At 49.8% G+C, this 20,020-nt stretch overlaps 1 protein-coding gene across 4 annotated transcripts in view; it reads left to right on the top strand.

Moving 5' to 3' along the window:
* Nucleotides 1–20,020, top strand: part of SLIT1 (slit guidance ligand 1) — a 191,135-nt gene that overhangs the window by 11,532 nt on the left and 159,583 nt on the right. For all 4 annotated transcript variants that reach the window (XR_001817610.2, XR_001817609.2, XR_001817611.2 and 1 more), the window contains exons 2-4: nucleotides 9,152–9,223; nucleotides 10,596–10,667; nucleotides 16,540–16,611. Coding sequence is in view for 1 of the 4 variants with exons in the window: in XM_017502778.2 (XP_017358267.1) it covers nucleotides 9,152–9,223; nucleotides 10,596–10,667; nucleotides 16,540–16,611 (216 nt within the window). In the remaining 3 variants the exon portion in view is untranslated. The remainder of the gene's footprint in view (nucleotides 1–9,151; nucleotides 9,224–10,595; nucleotides 10,668–16,539; nucleotides 16,612–20,020) is intronic.

Below are 20,020 nucleotides of genomic sequence, written 5' to 3' on the forward strand. Positions count from 1 at the left end.
AGGCCTCATGCCCTCATCTGTCAGTCAAGACTGACAAGGAGCCTTTGGGTCAGGTACTACTGTGAGGCTTAAATGAGGTGGCTTGTTGGGATACTAGTGTAGTGACTGCTATTTCTCCAGCCAAGGAAATAAGATGGGACCCCAGGAGCCAGGCACATGGGTGGAGTGGATTGGTAGCAAATGGGCCCTGGCGTGGGGTCCCTGCTTCCTCCTCCCTGGGGCTTCCCCACTGGTCACATGTCAGCGGGTGGTCCCAGGCTGGAGTTGGTGTCTGGCTGTGGCTCAGCCTGACGTGTTGGAGGACTGGGATGCCTGGAGCCCTGGCTCCTCACCGACTGAGGCCTGCAGATGTGGGGAAGGCCCAGGTGGATGACAGAAGTGCACGCAAGGCCTCGACCATGGTGTGCCAGCAGCCCCCAGGCTCAGTGGGCAGGGTTGCTCCAGCAGCCTGTATTCTGTGAGCACCTATTATGTACCAGGCACCCTTGCAGGTGCTGGGGATACAGCCGTGAGCAAACCAGCTGTGGCCTCTCCCCTCACAGGTAGCTGGGAGGCTGGCCTTGGACAAAGGACCTCAGCTCCGAATGACAGTTGGAGCTCTGGAGGAGGGAATAGGCGGGCACCTGGAGAAGCTGGTTTAGAGGAGGGGCGTTTGACTGGGAGCCTGGTGCGTGTGCTAAGGGCAGGGAAAGAGGGCTGCTTGCTGAGCTCCAGGCTGCTCCAGGCCAGAAGGAAGCACTGACACTGAAGGGAATGGAGGAGCAGAGTGGAAGCCCTAGGGCTGAGGGGCCGGCATTTCCTATTAAAGGGCTGAGGAATAATTATTCTTCTACCCTATGGGCCAAGGCAGCTTGGCCAGAGGCCTCCGTGCTTTGGGAGCCACAGCTCCCTGTTCCTTGGGGTCAGATTCTGTGCTCACTCTGCCCTTCTGGGCTCAGGCCTTCAGGACTTCAGAGTTCCCCGATACCTGCCCAAGGCTTGCAGGTGCTCTCAGGGATCCCCCTGTGACCCCCTCTTCCCCATAACCTCACATCCTCGAAACTCCGGGCTATGCCCGCTGGGCCCTCAGGCCCTCCTGCCTCATGGCTGCTTGAGGCCAACGCCAGCTTCGCTCAGATCCTTGTCACCCCCACTTGAGCCTGGGAGGTCAAGGCTGCAGTGAGCTGTGATCATGCCCCTGCACTCTAGCCCGGGCAACAGAGTGAGATCCTGTGTGTTTTTTTTTTTTTTAAATAAAAGGATAGAGCTGGGATTCCGGCCAGGCCTGTGTATCCAAGGCCTGAGTTATTTGGCCCAAACACTGAGCCACGTGGATTGGCTTCCCAGCTCTGCCACTCAACCTATAGGGTCTATTTCCTTACCTCTAAGGTGATGTCAAAGACGCTCCCTTCCAAGGGATGTTGTGAGAAGTACGTGGAGCTTATATTTATGCAGCAGCCAGGCCAGTGCTGCCTGTGGAAGGCACCTGCCCCATTCCACTGGCTACCCTGGCTCTCCTGAAGCCTGAGACCACCCCTGAGCAGGAAGAAGACACCTGTTCTTTCCTCGTTCCTGCTGAGGGTGTCTGGAGTCACCCAACTCTCTCACTTAGCAGCTTGGACCCTAAGGGCGCTATTTTCTTGCTCGTATTGGGCTCACTTATGAGAATGGAAGGACCTGGAAGAGACGAGGTTGTTGGTGACAAGGCAGCATCCTCTGCATGTGGAGCTTTTTCGGGATGATGTCCATTTGGGGAGAATGTTTTCTTCTCTCTCTTCCTTCATTTCCCTTTCTCTCTCCCCCTCCCTCCCTCCTTTCTTTCTTTCTCTCTTTCTTTTTTTCTTTTTCTTTCAACAGGGTCTTGCCCTCTTGCCCAGGCTGTAGTACAGTGGTGCAATCAGAGCTCATTGCAGCCTCAACCTCATGGGCTCAAGTGATCCTCCCACCTCAGCCTCCCAAGTAGCTGATACTGCCATGACTGGCTACTTAAAAATTTCTTTGTAGAGATGAGGTCTTGCAATGTCGCCCAGGATGGCCTCATGCAATTCTCCTCTCTTGCCCTCCCAAAGCACCGGGGTTATAGGAGTGAGCCACCACGCCTGGCTGAGGAGAGCATTTCTTAACATGTGTGTTTTTATTTTTGGAGTAGGGAAACAAGCATGGAAAACCCACTCAACTGATGTGATTTAAAATGTCAGTTTTAATGCAAATTCTTTCCCGCATTCAAGAAACACTTATTGAAACATCTATCATGTGCCATGTTCTGTGTTGAGAAAAACACAGTCTGTGTCCCCAGGGAGCTTCCAGTCTCATGTAGAGGCTGGGGCATCAGTCAAGGAATCCCCCAAATCAATATAAATTGGCTCTGGCTGGGCGAGGTGGCTGACACTTGTAATCCCAGTGCTTTGGGAGGCTGAGACAGGTGGCTCACTTGAGGCTAGGAGTTGAAGACCAGCCTGGCCAACATGGTGAAACCCTGCCTCTAATAAAAATGCAAAAAAAGAAAAAAATTAGCTGGGCATAGTAGTGAGTGTCTGTAATCCTAGCTATTTGGGAGACGGAGGCATGAGAATCGCTTGAACCCGGGAGACGGAGGTTGCAGTGAGCCGAGATTGCACCACTGCACTCCAGCCTGGGTGACAGAGCAAGACTCTGTTTCAAAAAAAAAAAAAAAAAAGAAACTAATATAAATTGGCTCTGATTTGTCCTACATAAGAGAGGGTTGGGGTGCTCTGTGGGCCTGTGATGGGAAGGTTTGCCAACTGGAGTTAGTAGGTGAAGAGGAAGGAAGAAGCATTCTAGGCAGAGGGATTAGCAAGTCAGAAAGGGCATGGGGCAGGCTGGGTTGGTGGGCACAGAGCAGGCCACTCGGGAGCTTGTAGTTCAATGGAGATTTTTGTTGTTGGGGCGGAGTTTTGCTCTGTTGCCCAGGCTGGAGGGCAGTGCTCAATCTCGGCTCACTGTAGCCTCCGCCTCCCAGGTTCAAGCGATTTTCCTGCCTTAGCCTCTCAAGTAGCTGAGATTACAGGCACCTGCCACCATACCCGGCTAATTTTTGTATTTTTAGTAGAGTTGGGATTTTGCCATGTTGGCTAGGATGGTCTTGAACTCCTGACCACAGGTGACCCACCTGCCTCAGCCTCCCAAAGTGCTGAGATTACAGGCGTGAGCCACTGTGCCTGGCCAGTAAGGAGATTTTTGTCTTGATTCCAAGAGCAATGGAGATTCATTGAAGGCTTTAAGTGGAGAGTGACATGATCAGATTTGCATCTTGAAAAGACCACTTGGAGAGCAGATTGGAGGGGGCCAAAGTGAATGCAGGGAGCCTGTGAGGCGGCGCTGCGGGACTCAGGCTCGAGGGTAGAGGCCTGGGGTGGGTGTTGCTGCTGGGGGGTGGGGTGGGAGAAACACAGCCAGGGCCAGTCTACAGATTGGGGTGTTAGGCCTCTGTGGGCCCCTTTACTGCTGTCTGGGCAGTGGCTTGGGAGGGAAATTTTTCTTTCCTCCATTCTCCCCATCTGACTCTGCAGACTTTCAGCGGTGCAGGGGTAAGATTTCAAAGCAGAGCTGGGTGTACAGTTCCTGAAGAGGCTTGTCTTATTCAGTGACAGCATGTGCGATTTTTTTTTTTTTGGATACCCTGCAGGAAGGGTGAGCCTCCCCATTCACTGCAGGCTGTGATGAGAAAGGAACATTCTGGTCCCTGAGGGAACAGGAATGGCTGGAGCATCAGCTTGAGAAATTGTGAAGGCAGCGCCAGGAGCCCCCAGAACAGCCGAGAGCGGACTGGGGAGTGTATTCCTGCAGCCCCAGGAAATCCCAGGGTTTCTTTTGGTTTCTCACAAACATCCAGAGACTGGGGATCAAATTCTTGTTTCCTGAGAGGATTCAAGAAATCCTTGTGTGTTTTTGTTTTTTCCTTGGTAACTTTGCTTTGGAGGATTTTCTCCCAAATCGTTTGCCACTGAGGTTTTCCTTTCAGGTCAGGACCACATAGAAATGGAGGGAAATCAGGGCCATTTGCCACTGGAGCATTTTTCCTCCTTGGGGAGAAGGATGACTGTAAACTCATCACTTGTGGAAGTGGGAGAATCGTCTTAGGGTGTCTTCCCTGGTCTTCGGCATCGCATCCTCGGGCCTGCAGGGAAGTGAGTCTCTGACTCCTCCCAGTTCAGCTTAGGCCTGCCAGTCAGAGCTGAGCCTAGGGACACCACCTCCTGGCAAGCCATGCTCCTAGAGGGAAATCACAACAGTGACAGTAGTAAGGATAATCGCAGCAGGTAATCCTGCTATAGAGAGCACGAACTGTGTGCCAGGCATTATTCTTGGTGTTTTAGAAATATCAAAACATTTAAACCTCACCACATCTCCAAGAGGTGGGTCCTGCCACCTCCTCGTTGTATAAATGGGGAAACGGAGGCATAGAAAAGCTAACTTACATGTCCAGGGTCACACAGCCAGTGTAATGGTGGAGCCAGAATTCAAAGCCGAATGATCTGGCTCCAGACCCCACAGTTTTGGAGACTAAGAACACTTAGCTCAGCCTGGCTGGGGAGCCCCCAATATTATTGTGTAGGCAGCACATGGTTTTATTGCAGAGCCCCAGTGCAGGCATGTCCTCTCCAAAGCCCCCAGGTTATGCTCTTCAGCTCTGTCCAAGGCATGGCCATTCGAGGTAAGAGGACGGGATGAGGGGACAGAGGGAGAGTCCAGCAATAGGAGAACTTGTGACGTAGGAGACAGTGTAGGAATCACATGGGCCAGGGGCTAATCCAGGCCCCACCATTTATTAGCCATGTGGGTACTGTGCAAGCTGCTTCATGCATCTGTGCCTCAGTTTCTTCCTTAGCAAGTTGGAGAGCATATAACTCCCCTTACAGGTTGTTGGGGACAACAACCAGTCTCCCCCTAGCAGCTTGTTGGAGGAGGGGGCTCCATGGGAACCTTGAGAACCTCCTATTGGAGGAATCAGATGCGGCAGAAAAATGTCCTCCTAGCCTTATTCTAGCAGCCCCTGCTCAGGGGAAGTGACTGGCTGTGAACTTGATCCTGCAGGGAGAGAGGGTGGGTTACCCAGTGGAGGTCACTTTCTCAGACTAAGTGGCAATGATGCCTCCTTAGGCAGTAGCCCTCAGACCTGGGAGCTTAGTGAGAGCCCGCAGGCTTCGGGCTGGGGTGAGGGGCTCTTTCCTGAGAGGAGGCATCAAGCTCTACATTAGAGAGCGAGGCTGATGGCGGCAGGCTGGGGCGGGCTTGGGTCTCTTTTGACGTTCTGGCCTGGAAGCAGGACCTCAAGGGAGAGGCTGTGCCTGCCTTACTGTCTGTGCCCGTGTCTTTTTCCCCCCATTCATCTTTAGTCTTGTGTGGTGGTGGAGTAGGGTATAGGAAGCAAGGAGGAGGGGCTGGACCAAGGAATGCACCCCTGCACCTGCACTATGGGGGCTGGTACAAAAGGGTGAGAAGAGAGGTGTGTTAACGTGGGGTGTTATCAGAATGTTCCTTCCACCTCTGCCCCACCTTAGTGGGATTTCTGTCCTCAGGGATTCTTTAGTTCCATTTTGGGTCCTGCCTGGTTCAGATAAGTCAGTGTTTGTCTTTGCCTCAGTTTTGTCATCTGTGAAATGGGAATAATTGTCATAGTCAATTGCTTTTGTTGCCATGAAAAGGAATGAGTGATGAATGTTATGTAAAATTCATCAGATTTTTCATGACCTTTGACCAAGCAATTCCTTTGCAGGAATGTATTCCTCCCAAATGCCCATCAAGCTTTATGAAATATTGTTTATAACTGGACAATATCTAAAGCGCAGGGATTCCAGTCACAGGGTATCAGGAAGGGAGTAATCCAGTAACTTGATATATCCAAATGAAGGGACACTTGCTGGCCAATCGGAATCTTAAATGGAGAACACACAGTGTATGAGGTTGTAGAAGGAGGGGTAACATGTATGTCTCATTCATCCTCTTCAGAACCTTACAAAAAGGCTTTGCACATAGTAAGTGTTCCATAAACATTTGTTGACTTAACTAAATAAAAATTGTATTCAACAAAAACAGGCTTGAGGGCAAATATTTCAGAACATTAACAGGAGTAATTTCTTAGTGAAGGGATTATGTATGACTTTTTTTTTTTTGGAAATTGAAAAATATTCAGTAATATGCATAGTACTCATTTTTAAATGCAATGATTTTTATTTATATGTTGACTATTACGGATATTTTATATTGGATACTATATTGGTTAGTAAAAACATAGATGTCTTTAAAAAGATAAAAAACATTGCAGAAAAGTATAAAAAAGAAACGAAGGTGGCCTTGAGTCCTACCACTCAGCTGTGACAGCAGCCATTACTATGTGGCACGAAGCCCCCAGCTCATTCTGTGTTCATTCGCATACATGTATTCCTGTGTGTGTGTTTACGTGTTTCCACGTAAGCAGTGTATTAGTCCGTTCTCATGTTGCTAATAAAGACATACCCGAGACTGGGTAATTCATAAAGGAAAGGGGTCGAATTGACTCACAATTCCGCAGGCCTGGGGAGGTCTCAGGAAACTTACAATCATGACAGAAGGGGAAGCAAACACATCCTTCTTCACGTGGCAGCAGCAAGGAGAAGCGCAGGAGAACTGCCCTTTGTAAAACCATCAGACCTCATGAGACTCATTCACTCTCAGGAGAACAGCCTGGGAAAGACCTGCCCAGATGATTCAATTACCTCCCACCCAGACCCTCCCATGACACATGGGGATCATGGGAGCTCCAGTTCAAGATGAAATTTGAGTGGGTACACAGCGAAACCATATCAAGCAAGTTCATAGAAAAGGGTTGTCCTGTGACCTTTTCCCACATTCTGTGTCATGCACAATTTTTGTTGTCAAGACAAATAGAACTGTACCATTTTAAATGGCCGCATGGTATTCAGTTTTGCACATGTGCTGAGTTCAACCAAGCAGTGCTCTACTAGCATCTGGTTAAGCTGTTTAAGATTGTTGCTCTTATAATCATTGCCGACATATTTTTATAATAGAAAAACCACCACCAAAAATGCCCTGCGGTTTTAGGTTTGGGGATAAACATTTCGGCCCAAAGAAAGCCAGCCCTGCTTGGTAAGAGAGCCACTTTTAAAGGGCTTCATGATGACATTCTCAGTGTTTGAAGAAAGGCCAGGGCGCAGAGGGAGCAGGTTGGGGTACAACACAGTGGGGCTCAGAGTGGCTGTTTCTGGAAATACTATTTAGTTCATAGAAATATGATGTTTACATTGAGCAGAGCCATCTCATTCGGAGAAGGTGTCCTTGTAGCGGGGAGGCAGCTCAGTCCGGGGCTGTCACCAGTGGCTTGTGTTAGCATGGAAAGGCCTCAGGCCCTTCTGAGAAATCCTGTTAGGAAAGCGATGAGGAGCAGGGAATGAGTTTTTGCAGCTGCTTCTGAGGATCAGGAGCCAGGCCCGAGGGAAGGGCATCGAGAGGTTGTGCTGAGTGTTGAGACAGCCTGACCTGGTGGAAAAAGCCAGATGGCCATGGGTTCAGATCCCTGCTCTGTCAATTACCAGCAGGTGACCTCGGGAAGACACGGAGCCTCTTGGAGCCGCTTTCATCTGAAGGATGAACATGGTTTTACCACTTTCTCGCATTGTGTAAGGGTGTGTGTAATGCCTGGATCCTGGACGATGCAGAAAAGGAATCCGTGTGTTGTTGATCTTAGTGGAAGCAACTCTAGATCATCACCCAGACCGAGCACTTTCTAAACACCTGGAGGACAGGGACTTTGTTTCTCAAAGTAGCTTGGACTTGGGTTGAGCTCATGGCTATACCCAGAACTTTTGACTAAAGTTGGCTAAGTGAGAAGACTGGGCTGCAGGTGAACATGGGGTGTGTGTGTGTGTGTGTGTGTGTGTGTGTGTGTGCATGTGTGAGCATGCATGTGCCCATGTGCGTGCCTGTGCATGTGTGTATATTGGGGCAGGTCCAGTTAGGTTGTTGCAAAGCACACTGGTGACAGTATTGAGGAAGAGGAGGTAAGCGGGGAGCTGCCCCAGGGAGACAGACGCCACAGGAAACAGCTGGAGTGAGGACTGAGAGAGATTCTGCTGTGTGGGGCTCAGTGAGGAGACTCTGGGGTGGGGAGAACCTCACTCCTGGAATGGCCTGCTTTGGTGAGACTGAATGAGGCTAGGTTGGGCAGACAGCTCTTCAGGTGGGTCCAAGGTGGCCTTGGAAAGAAGGAGGAGCTGGGCAGCCCAGCATGGGTGAGAGGAGGAGCGGTCAGTCTGGCCCCAGGACCCCAGTGATGGTGGGGGAGGGGGCTCACTTCCTGGCCTGCCCTCCTGCTCACTGCTGCAGGACTGGCCTCCTGGCAGTGCCCCATCCTCTCCACCCAGAGCTTCCGCCTGCCCCGGTTTCTCCTCTGTTTGCACCCTCCGGCCTTCTGTGACCTGGGCCCGGCTTCTCCTATCCCTGCTTCCCACAGCTCCCAGCTCCACCTGTCTGCTGTCCACTTTGGCCCTCAGCTACTCCAGGCCTGATGCAGTGTGGTCCTCGGGGCACGTCTGCTCCCTCCCTGTCGCTGTGTGCAGTTCTTCCCTGTCTTTTGGGTTTCAACTTGCCTTCCGCTTCCTCAGTCCTTTAAAATTGCATTGCCCTCCCTGCTCTCTCCTGCTTAGATACGGACAGCTCGCAGGAGCCAGTGCCACCAGATGAAAACACTGGTGTCCCCATGGGGGCCTTTTATAAGCGATGCCTTTTACTTGCTTATACCTCTGCTAACCCTATGAGGTAGACACAGTTGTTGCCCCCATTTTATAGATAAGGAAACTGAGGTTCAGCGAGGATTCTGCCTGAATAGCCTCTCTCCTTAACTAGTTTCCAGATTCCTCCCTGGGTGAATGTCTCATCTCCAACCAGAATGAGCTGCATCAGGGCAGAAACCACATTTCTGGAAACCATAGCACTCCCAGTGGTGCGTCCTGCATCTAAGGCTCCAGTTGGTTGGATGTCTGCTGGGAAGAGGGCCCAGCTTCTTGGACCTTGACACAGACTCAGCTCACAGAAGCCCCCAGCCCCACTGATGAGATGACTGGCGCGCCAGGTGGGGAGGACGCCTGGAGCAGAGACCCTGACCTGGGGGCCCCCTGGGTCACCTCACTGCTCCCTTCTCTCCTTCCTCCTCCAGGGAACTCAATGGCAACAACATCACTCGGATCCATAAGAATGACTTTGCGGGGCTCAAGCAGCTGCGGGTGCTGTGAGTATGGGGTGCTCCCACCCATCCCACCCCCAAGAATGCCACGGCGGTCCTGGGCAGGGCCCTGGCTGTGGGTGGTAGGGTGGTGGGCTGGCTGGGCCGCTCCACTGTGGAGTGAGTCTTGGCAAGACATCCTGAGGGGTGTCAGGTGGGGTGATGTTGAGTTTTGAGTCTGAACTCATCATAAGGTCCGTTGCCCTGTGCTCCAGGGGAGTGCAAGGGTCCTAGGACCTCATTTTTTCAGAACTCCCAGCTCTGCAGTTCTGAGGGTTTCTGGAGGATCAGGGACCTCATGAGCAATCATCTCTGAGGTCAGAGCTGACGGGCCACTGGGCAGGGATCTGCTCCAGAACCCCCAACCTCTGCCCTTCCCAGGCTCTGGGAGTCCCTTCTGACTCCCAGACTGTCTGCTGCGGGAAGCCTATCCTCTCTCCCGGGATTCCCCTCCTCTCTGCCCCCAGGACTCCAACAGGAGCTTCTTACACTTCAGGCTTTTGGAAACAAAGCAGAGAAAGAGAAGTGCCTGGTGGTGGTTCCCCCTGCCCTGCCCCCATCATCATCTGAAGCCCATGTAGGGGCACGCAAGCCACCTGCTCACGGGTGGAGAGGGACAGATGCAGGGGGACAAACATACTTGACTATCTCAAAAGTTATCATGCAACAGTCAATCTGTTGGTGAGAAATGCTGCCCCACCAGCTGGATGCTCTGGGTTTCAGGGCACGTTGGCGGCGAGGGGACGCAGAGTCCCACAGAGCCAGGTGGTTTGATTGGTGTGGGTACCCCGCTCTTTTCTTCAGCAGATGGGGCCAGGCAGGGTGGGGTACAGGCAGAGAGGATGTTATCTGCCAATTGTAGAGTGTGTTGCTGCCTGTGTGGGCTCTGCCCACTTGGCACAGGCTCCCTTCCCCCATTACTGGCCGGTCCACCTGCTCTGTTCCTTGGACACATGCCTTCAGGGCCCCAAGAGGCCAGGGCACGCACGCCAGCAGCTCAAGCCAGCCTGTGCTGCCTGCTGCTCGGCCCGGCTCCCTGGAGCCTGATTGGAGGAGCTAAGATCTGGTACTTGGGTGCCCCGTGGACTTTTGCCCTGGCAGGCAGCTTTGGAGGGTTGTGGGGCTGCAAGTGCATTTTGTGCTGAGGTAAGATGCTGAGAGCCTGAGTAGCCTGTGTTGGGAAATTTGCAAAGGTGTGAGGAAATTGTGTCCGCTCTGGCCAAGCGTGGGCCTGCATGAGGCTTGTGCATGGCTCCTGTCTCACTCCCTTGCCAACACTGCCCTGGCAGAGTTTGCCTGTGCCGCTCTGTTATGCCCACTGCTTCTAGCAGCCTTTGTCCCACGCCCTGTAGCTGTCCTTGTCTCTTTGCTTCCCCAGGCAGCTGATGGAGAACCAGATTGGAGCGGTGGAACGCGGGGCTTTCGATGACATGAAGGAGCTGGAGCGACTGTGAGTCCTGGTGGGGTGTGGGCTGGGAGGGCAGGGGGCTGGCATGAGCAGGAGCTGGCAGGCCAAGCTGCTGCTGGGTATGAGGGGCGCTCAGGGGAGGGGACCCCATGCCCAGCCTGCCTCCACCAGGTGATGGAGCCAGGAGCAGCTGCAGCTGTGAAAGTGGTCACAGGGCATGGTCACAAAGAAACCTGGAGTGGTTCCCCACCACATTTTCTCAATGCAACTGTCCCTGTTATTTTTCCCTGAACATACGTGATGGCTAAACGTTTACACGATACAGAGGAAGTGAAATTTCTTCCTGTCATCTCATCCTGGCATAACCACTGTCCATTGATCTGTGTGTCCTTAAAGGAAGCCCTGATGTGCCAAGGGGACCCATCAGGGAAGCCCTGGGGGATTGGTGTCTTAGGTGCACAGGGCCACAGTACAGAAATGGGAAGGTGGAGGCCTGTTCTGATTCACATGGTTTATCGCCAGACAGGGCTTTTAAGTTTGAAAATGGGTCTTGATCACTTCTTGCATTTCAGTTTGGCAACGATGAAAAAAAGGAACATGTTGGGGTGAGGTGGGGGATGGGCACTCATTTCACCGTGATCGCCAGTCTTGCCCTTCTGCAAAGGGGTTTGTCTGTAGGTGTTAAGAGTCCTTGCAGCTGTGTCCTTAAAAAAAAAAAAAGTCCTAGAGTTCATGCTCTTTGAACCAGAAAGTCTATTTTATTTTAAAGAAATAATCAGAGACAGGGCTAAAAATTATATCTCAGGATATTAATCGCACATCATTTATTTACTTATTTTTGAGACAGAGTCTTGCTATGTCTATCAGGCTGGAGTGGCATGATTTCAGCTCACTGCAACCTCCACCTCTGGGTTCAAGCGATTCTCCTGCCTCAGCCTCCCAAGTAGCTGGGACTACAGGCACATGCCACCACACTTGGCTAATTGTTTTTGCATTTTTAGTAGAGACATGGTTTCACCATGTTGGCCAGGGTGGTCTTGATCTCTTGACCTTATGATCTGCCCACTTTGGCCTCTCAAAGTGCTGGGATTACAGGCCTGAGCCACTGTGCCCGGCCATTGCACATTATTTAAATAGAAAAAAATTGGAAACCCATTCTAGTGGATACATAAGATATAAAATCACATTTCTGAAGAACAGTTAAGGCCATGGGAATGTGCTGAAAATACAACGGTAAGTGGAAAAGGTAAAACATGACAATTGTATTACTAAAATCAATTTGCATGTGGATAGAATACAGGAGGAAGAAGACAATTGGAGCCACTAAATCTCATTATAGTGAATGGTGGATTATTGGTAACTTTAATTTTATTATTTGTGTTTTTCTCTTTTAATGGGTTTTCTTATGACACGTTGATAATTATGATTATAGCTATCACCACTCTATGCCAGGCCCCCAGGTAATCTCTTTGCCCTATAGTATCTCATTTAATCCTTAAAACAACACTGCTCTAAGTGAAATTTCACAGATGAGAAACAGAGGTACACAGAGGTTAAGTCACTTGTCCCTAATTGTGCAGAAGAGAGGACTAGAACCCGGATCATGTTGCCTTCAAAGTCTGAGCTTTCAATGAAGATGACCTGATACCTCACCTTTCATTTTGATATTAAAGAAAATAAGATATTAAATAAAAGGAAAAAAATATGATTGCCTCATTGCCCTCCTACAGCCTAAAAGAAAGCAAGGCAATCTTTCTTTTGAGTTCCTCATCCAGGCCGAAAACGAAATGATAAGAAGCCCACAGCTAGACCAGATGTCAAATGCTGCACTTGTTTTCTTTAAAAGACTTAGAACAAGAGAGGATAAAAAAACAAAACTAAACTAAAAAAAAAAACAAAAAAAGAGAAAAAAAAGAAGAACAAAAAAACAAGAGTTAGAACAAAATACATGTTAATGACCTGGCTATGAGGGGCTGATTTGGACCTGACCCATCCTGGCTCCACCTCTGGTGCTGGGAAGGCGGGGGGAGGAGAGGGGTCTGGGGGGTCAAGACATGACCCCAGTGGTGAGTGGCAACTTTAGCCCTGCAGGCACCTTCCTGAGTGGTCAGTTCAGTGGCTGCCCCTGAGTTGCTGGAGACCAGTGGTGCATCAGTTAATCATAAAAGGTGATTAAAGTGCAGAGTCATTAAAAAACCACACATTCTGGCCAGGTGCAGTGGCTCACACCTGTAAGCCCAGCATTTTGGGAGGATGAGGTGGGTGGATCACTTGAGGTCAGGAGTTCGAGACCAGCCTGGCTAACATGGTGAAACCACCGTCTCTACTAAAAATACAAAAATTAGCTGGGCACAGTGGCACATGCCTGTAACCCCAGCTACTTGGGAGGCTGAGGCAGGAGAATCGCTTGAACTCAGGTGACAGAAGTTGCGGTGAGCCAAGATCGTGCCACTGCACTCCAGCCTGGATGGCAGAGCAAAACTCTGTCTCAAAAAACAAAACAAAACAAAACAAAAAACCTACACATTCCTTAGAAATTCCATTTTATGTTAAAACATGTAAGTGTGCATTTACTCCTCCTTTTTTTGGCCAAGGTCTTTCTCTGGTGTGAAACACTGGAGTTCTTTCTGTGTTGTTTGCCTCGCCTAAACCCACACATATACTTTGTTTATGATTTTTGGTTTTGGTTTCTGGAAGGTGGAATGAGATTTTCCAAAGGGCCTTGGGAGCAATCTTGGGGAGAACTCCTGATTTTTATAATGACACCCACTCCCGCTCCATCACCCATCTTTAACTTAATTTAATAGCCCTTTAATTAGCAGCTTCCCTTTCATCAAATCTTTCTAAAGCATTCCGCTTTGTTTTCATAGAGATGACTTTTTTCTACTAGCAGTTCATTCATTTATGTAATAGTTAATTAAATTACATAGTTAGAATGACAAGTACCTCTGGCATAAACAGGTTTAGGAGTGGACATAACTGGTTCTTGTAAGCAGTCACAAACTTCAGTGTAGATGCAGCAGTGTGCAGCTGAGCTGGCTGAGAGGGATCAGGACATTGTGGCCTCAGCAGGTCTGCAGCTGGGAAGGAGTGGAACGTGCCCGGTCACCCTGGAAGACGGCCTGGCACTGTGCCATGGCCAAGATCATACCATGGGAGCAGCCAGGGTGGAGAGTAGAGAAAGGCAAGCTTCAGGATCCCACATCTACCGTCCAGTAATGGCTTGAGTGACCCGCTTACCTGTTGGCATTCCTCTTCTCTCATTTTTCAAAGATGGGTAACTCAACAAAGTCAGCAAACCTATCTTGGGCACCTGTGAAGAGCCAAGCCATGTGGTGAGGTGGTGGCAGGAAACCTTTGGTGGGGGGGTGGGTTGTTGGGAGTTGGGAGGGTGAGTGCATGACTGCAAAGTGCTGTTGTCATTTTGAAAAGAAAGAGGCCCACCTTTACACTCTGCTTTCCTGCCTACCATCAGGTAATAGCCATAACACATTTGCACCGGTGCCTGGCACCTAGTAAGGGCTGATTATGATGGTAGCCATGACCACTGTTATCATTCTCAGCAATCTGCATGTCCCTCACCATGTGGGGTCCTTTCTTTAGTGTCCTGTAATTTTCCATTTTAAGCTAGGTATTGAATCCCTTTTCCTCCTAAATAATTTTCAGAAGCAGAAGCCAGAAAAATGAGAAAGTTTTGGGGGGAAAACAAAATAAAACGAAAAACAGTGGTTACCAGACGGTGTAAATACAGCATTAATTTCCTGGACCAAGGATAAGGAATTTGGAGCTATCTGATGTCTACTTCTATTGCTTTAAGGATTGTATTGATTTTTGTTCCCCCCAAGGCAATGAAGTGTTTCCCTTGGAGCCTGCCCTGAAAAGTAAACTTCCTGTGGGTGCGGTGGCTCACGCCTGTAATCCCAGCACTTTGGGAGGTCGAGGCAGGTGGGTCATGAGATCAGGTGTTCGAGACCAGCCTGGCCAATATGGTGAAACCCCGTCTCTACTAAAAATGCAAAAATTAGCTGGGCATGGTGATGTATGCCTGTAATCCCAGCTACTCAGGAGACTGAGGCCGGAGGATCGTTTGAACCCAGGATTCAGAGGTTGTAGTGAGCCAAGACTGTGCCATTGCACTCCAGCCTGGGCAACAGAGTGAGACTCTGTCTCAGGAAAAAAAAAAAAAAAGTAAACTTCCAGTGGGTTTCTGAATGTTGATTTAATTGTCTGTACCATGGGGAACATGACGGCGCCCCGCGTGGTGGTGACGGGCTTTCTCACATGTTAGATGAAGGATGACCTTCTAGGAGATAACCACAGACCAATTACTGCTGGCTACATGGAAGTAATATTTTCTCCTTCCTCTGGAAGAAAGCTTTTGGCTGGGATGGTTTATCATACAGTGGTCCTTTGGTATCTACGGGGGATTGGTTCTAAGACCCCTCAGACCTCCCTGGGGCTACAGGCCTAAGCTACGATGCCCAGAGAATTTTTTTGTATTTTTTGTAGAGATGAGGTTTCTTTTTGTTACGCAGGCAAATCTCAAGTCCTGGCCTTAAGCGATCCTCCCACTTGGCCTCCCCAAGTGCTGGGATTACAGGCATGAGCCACTTGAGCATGCTTTTTTTTTTTTTTTTTTTTTTTGAAAGAGGGTCTCACTCTGTTACCTGGGCTGGAGTACAGTGGCGTGATCTCGTCTCACTGTACCTTCCACCTTCCAGGTTCAAGTGATTCTCCCACCTCAGCCTCCCGAGTAGCTGGGATTACAGGTGCACGCCACCATGCCTGGCTGAGCATGCATTTTTATTAATGATAAAAATAATCAGCCAGGCTTGGTGGCTCATGCCTGTAATCCCAGCACTTGGGGGGCCGAGGTGGGTGGATCACAATGTTCTAGACCAGCCTGGCCAACATGGTGAAACCCTGTCTCTACTAAAAATCCAAAAATTAGCTGGGTGTGATGGTGCACTCCTGTAATCCCAGCTACTCAGGACGCTGAGGCAGGAGAATCGCTTGAACCCGGGAGGCAGGGGTTGCAGCGAGCCAAGATCATACCACTGCACTGTAGCCTGGGCAACAGAGCGAGACTCTGTCTAAAAAAAAAAAAAAAATCAATAAAGCTATTTTCTTTCTTTTTTTCCTTTGAGACAGAGTTTTGATCTGTCGCTCAGGCTGGAGGGCATTTGCGCGGTCTTGGCTTTCTGCAACCTCTATCTCCCAGGTTCAAGCGATTCTCCTGCCTCAGCCTCCTGAGTAGTTGGGATTACAGGCGCCTGCCACCATGCCCGGCTAATTTTTGTATTTTTAGTAGAGATGGGTTTTCACCATGTTGGCCATGCTGATCTCCAACTCCTGACCTCAGGGGATCGGCCCACCTCGGTCTCCGAAAGTGCTGGGATTACAGTCATGAGCCACTGCCGCTGGCCGCTATTTTCATTTTGAAAAAAGACCCAAAGCAAACAATGAAAAGAAAGCGAAACCTCTGTTGAGCCAAAGGTGGATGAAATTGGGGCTGTGTGGCCATTAGGGCATGTCTCCCATTTCAAGTGTAGTCAGGTTTCCAACTCACAGAGGGAGATGGCGTTAGAATCAGTGCCTTATAAACCACGCAGGGCTTGCAGATGTGAAGTGATGATGACGATGGCTGTGGGAAGGAAGAGTGGAAGGAGAGGTGCTGGTGAGGGCTTCCACAGACACCCTGTTCCTTTCCTCCCCATGTGCTGGGTGGTGGAATCTTCACTTTACAGATCAAGAACTGAAGCCCAGAGAAGGTAAATTCCCTGGGATGCCACACAGACCCTGTTACGATTTGAACACTGGGCCTTCTGCCTCTGAATCCATCCCACACTTCCTGAGAAGTCCTTTGGATTTCCTGGCCGTCTAGGTGATTTCCAATTCTTCTTCTCTTTTTTAGGCGACTGAACCGAAACCAGCTGCACATGTTACCAGAACTGCTGTTCCAGAACAACCAGGCTTTGTCAAGACTGTGAGTGACTCTATGTGGCCAGAAAGTTCCCCCTGTGGTTTTGTCTGTCACCCTGTGGGAGGCACAGTGTTCAGTCAGTGGGACCTGGATGCTCCCATGACCTTGACCCTGCACTCCTCCCCTGGCAGGAACGGTCCAGGACATCGAAGGCCAGGCCCTTTCTGTAGGAGGGTACTATGCAGGGTATTTCTCCATGGCAAGCACTTGGAAGAACCTGCAGCTCATCCAGATTTGTGAGCTGCTGCTGGCGGTGTGGGTACAAGGGTGTTCTGCAGGCAGGCATGCTTATGGACAGCGATGCCAGCCTTTACAGGGTGTCATTCTTACCCGTCTCTCACCTGCCTTTGATAACCTGCAGGGAACTGAATATTTGTTCATTCAATTAAACCCTTCTTGAACCTATTTCTATTTCCAGCTCTTTCTACCTTTTAGGGTCATGAGGTCTGTAAGGTTATTAACCATGGCATAAAGTCGTATTTTTATTTGCTGTCAATACTTCCTTCAAGTTTAAAGGATGGTTGCTAATTCTGCTGCACCATGATTCGCCACATGTGTCTGTAATTTTTCTACCATATGTTTCATTTTATGGGATCTTGGGTTGGGCAAGGCCTTTGAGATTAACTAAGGTATCTCTTTCACTGGCGGGGCCTTCTGCATGCCTGGCATGGCACTGCTGGTTCATCCCTGAAGGAGACCGCATCTAGGTAGAGAAAGGGGTAATAAGCAACGTAGGTAAGACTGAGGGGTGTGGGTTGGGTAGGGGTGGCAACCTGTGGTTACCTGAGTGCTAAGGGGTATGACCATGGGCTCCTAGAATCTGGGGCTGGATTTTGTCTCCTCTGATTAAACACAGCTAGTTCTTTCCACCTCTGTCATGATTTCTAGACCTCTCCCTAAGCCCAGTGATCTCCAGAATTTGTTGTTGATCTTACCTTCAAGCTTTTATTTATTTATTTATTTATTTATTTATTTATTTTTGAGATGAGATGTTGCTCTGTCACCCAGGCTGGGTACAGTGGCACGATCTTGGCTCACTGCAGCCTCAACCTTCTGGGTTCAAGCGATCCTCTCACCTCAGCCTCCAGAGTAGCTGGGACTACAGGTGTGCACTGCCATGCCTGGCTAATTTTTAAAATTTTTTGCAGAAATGGGATTTTGCCATGTTGTGCAGGCTGGTCTCAAACTCCTGGGCTCAAGTGAGCCACCAGCCTCAGCCTTCCGTAGTGCTGGGATTACAGGTATGAGCCATTGTGCCTGGCCAAGCTTTTGTCTTTACAATGGAACTCTAATTTTCAGTCTGTTCAAATGGTCTCTCTGATCACTTCCTGTTGCTTCCTCCTCCTGGCCCAGAGACCACTCCATAGCGACCCTTAGTGATGCTCTCTTTTGCTGGTCTTTGCCACCACCCTTGGGCTTGAGTTGGGCCTTCTCCTCCAGTTTTCCTGTAACTGGTAGGTTGGCCAATCCATTCTGTGCCAGACACACACAGTGGGTGCTTAATTTTTCCCTATGTGACTGTGAAAGGCGGAAGGTTCTTTCCAGCAGGTGCATCCATAGTGATGTCTGTTGAGCCTGAGGGCCATGCACTGGTCTGTGTGGTCCGTGCTGTTGCTGGCCACATGCAAGCAGCTGGCCTTGCCCTGTCTTGGCCCCAGCAGCTCCTGTTTTCTCTCTGCTGACTTGCAAGTGTTATCACAGCTCTACCTTTTTGCAAAAATTTGTCTTGAACGTCTTTTCTCTTGGTCTCAATTCTGCAATTCTTTTCCTCTCCTGAGTCTTCTTAACCTTTCAAGCTTTTGCTGTCACTCTCTTGACGTGATTTGCCTCCTTGGGTCCCTTCTCCTTCCCATATCGATCTGCTGTCCTCCACCTTGCAGAGATTAAGGCGTACGTATACTGCACAGTTGCCATCAAGCCCTGGGTGCCTACTTTCGCTCTCCCTCATTGATTTTAAAATCTCTGAGACCCATCATGTGAATCTGAATCCACCAACTTCCAGCCCTTTACTTGAGATCATCTCCAGCCGTATTCATTTTTAGGGGGGAGCTGGCTTCTTTTGTCATAAACTTCCACCAGCCCTTGGGGGTAAAGGATAGCTCTGCGGGGGACTCCCTCCCTCCTTTACTCGAGTCCACCCTTCTCTAGGGACATTGGTGCCTTGCACACCCCTGTGTTCCTTCCTGAGGAAAGTGACAAATTGGCTGCCTTCTTGGTCTGTGTCTGGGAAACTCGGATCCCTCCTGGAATGAAAGGTGTCCTGGGAAGCAGAAAGTCGAGGGTCAGGTGGTCCTGGGCTCTTCAAGGCATAACGCTAGGTGGTTTCATTGTGCAGAGTCTGTTTCTCTTACCCATACATGGTAGGGCTAGTAGGAGTCTGAACTGGGACCGTGCACGGAGCACAACCAAGCCTGCAGCCGGCCCAAGTAGACGTTCATCCGATAACTCAGGGTGAGCAAATAGCTCCTTGGTGCAGTTGGTGCTCCTGTGCTTGAGGTCTTGTCTGAAACATGTGGCTGTGAGGCAAGCAATATCTCCCAGTGTTACTGCCAGCGAGGCAGCTTGGAAAGAGGAAGTGACTTCCCGAGAGTCAGGATGAAGCCCTCTGACTCCTAGCCCTGCTCTCTTCATGGTTTCATATTTTACAGGAGTCCTAGAGGAAAGGACATCTATATTTTAATGAGTATTAAATAACCAGATTCTATAACCAAAGGCTGGTACAAGGATATTCATTCAAGGAGCAGAAAGCCACTGCAGAGGACGGCAGTCTGTGTGACACCTGCTGTTGGTACCCTATGGGGCTGGGAGGCAGAGGCCTCCAGATGCATTGGATATCCTCATTGCAGTGGTCCCAGGCCAGCTGCTTTGGGGAAGGGGCGGTTGGCAGCCAACAGAGGGACTTCCAGAAGGGGAGTGGAAGTCTTGGTGGCCCTTTGGCAGATGTTTCTAGGCTCTAGAGCCAGAACTTCTCCCTAACACTTACGGCCTTTGCTTTCCAGGAATCAGGTTCTTAACTCTTGGCATCTGGGAGCATAGCAGGATTTGGGTGAAGGGAGACTCTTCTTTAGCCCTTCGCTTGACATTTCTTAACCTCATCTGTAAGCAAGGCATGCAAACCGGGAGGACTCCTGCAGGTCTCTGGCAGGACTCCCACGCAGTGTGCCCTGCTTCGTTTGCATTGAAGCCAAGGCATTTGGTGGCCTCCAGGTCAGGCCATCTCAAAATGGGCACTGTCTTGGGGAAATGATTCGACAAACTTTATTCATCTGGTTGTTTGTCCTGGTATCTGGGCTCACCGAGTTTTTCACCTTGGAGATGGTTATAGGGAAGGATACAGGAGCAAGCGTTTTGTTTTGTTTTGTTTTGAGACAGAGTTTTGCTCTTGTTGCCCAGGCTGGAGTGCAATTGCGTG

Source organism: Cebus imitator, unplaced genomic scaffold (genome assembly GCF_001604975.1).
Source record: "Cebus imitator isolate Cc_AM_T3 unplaced genomic scaffold, Cebus_imitator-1.0 Scaffold299, whole genome shotgun sequence".
Classification (NCBI taxonomy): Eukaryota; Metazoa; Chordata; class Mammalia; order Primates; family Cebidae; genus Cebus; species Cebus imitator.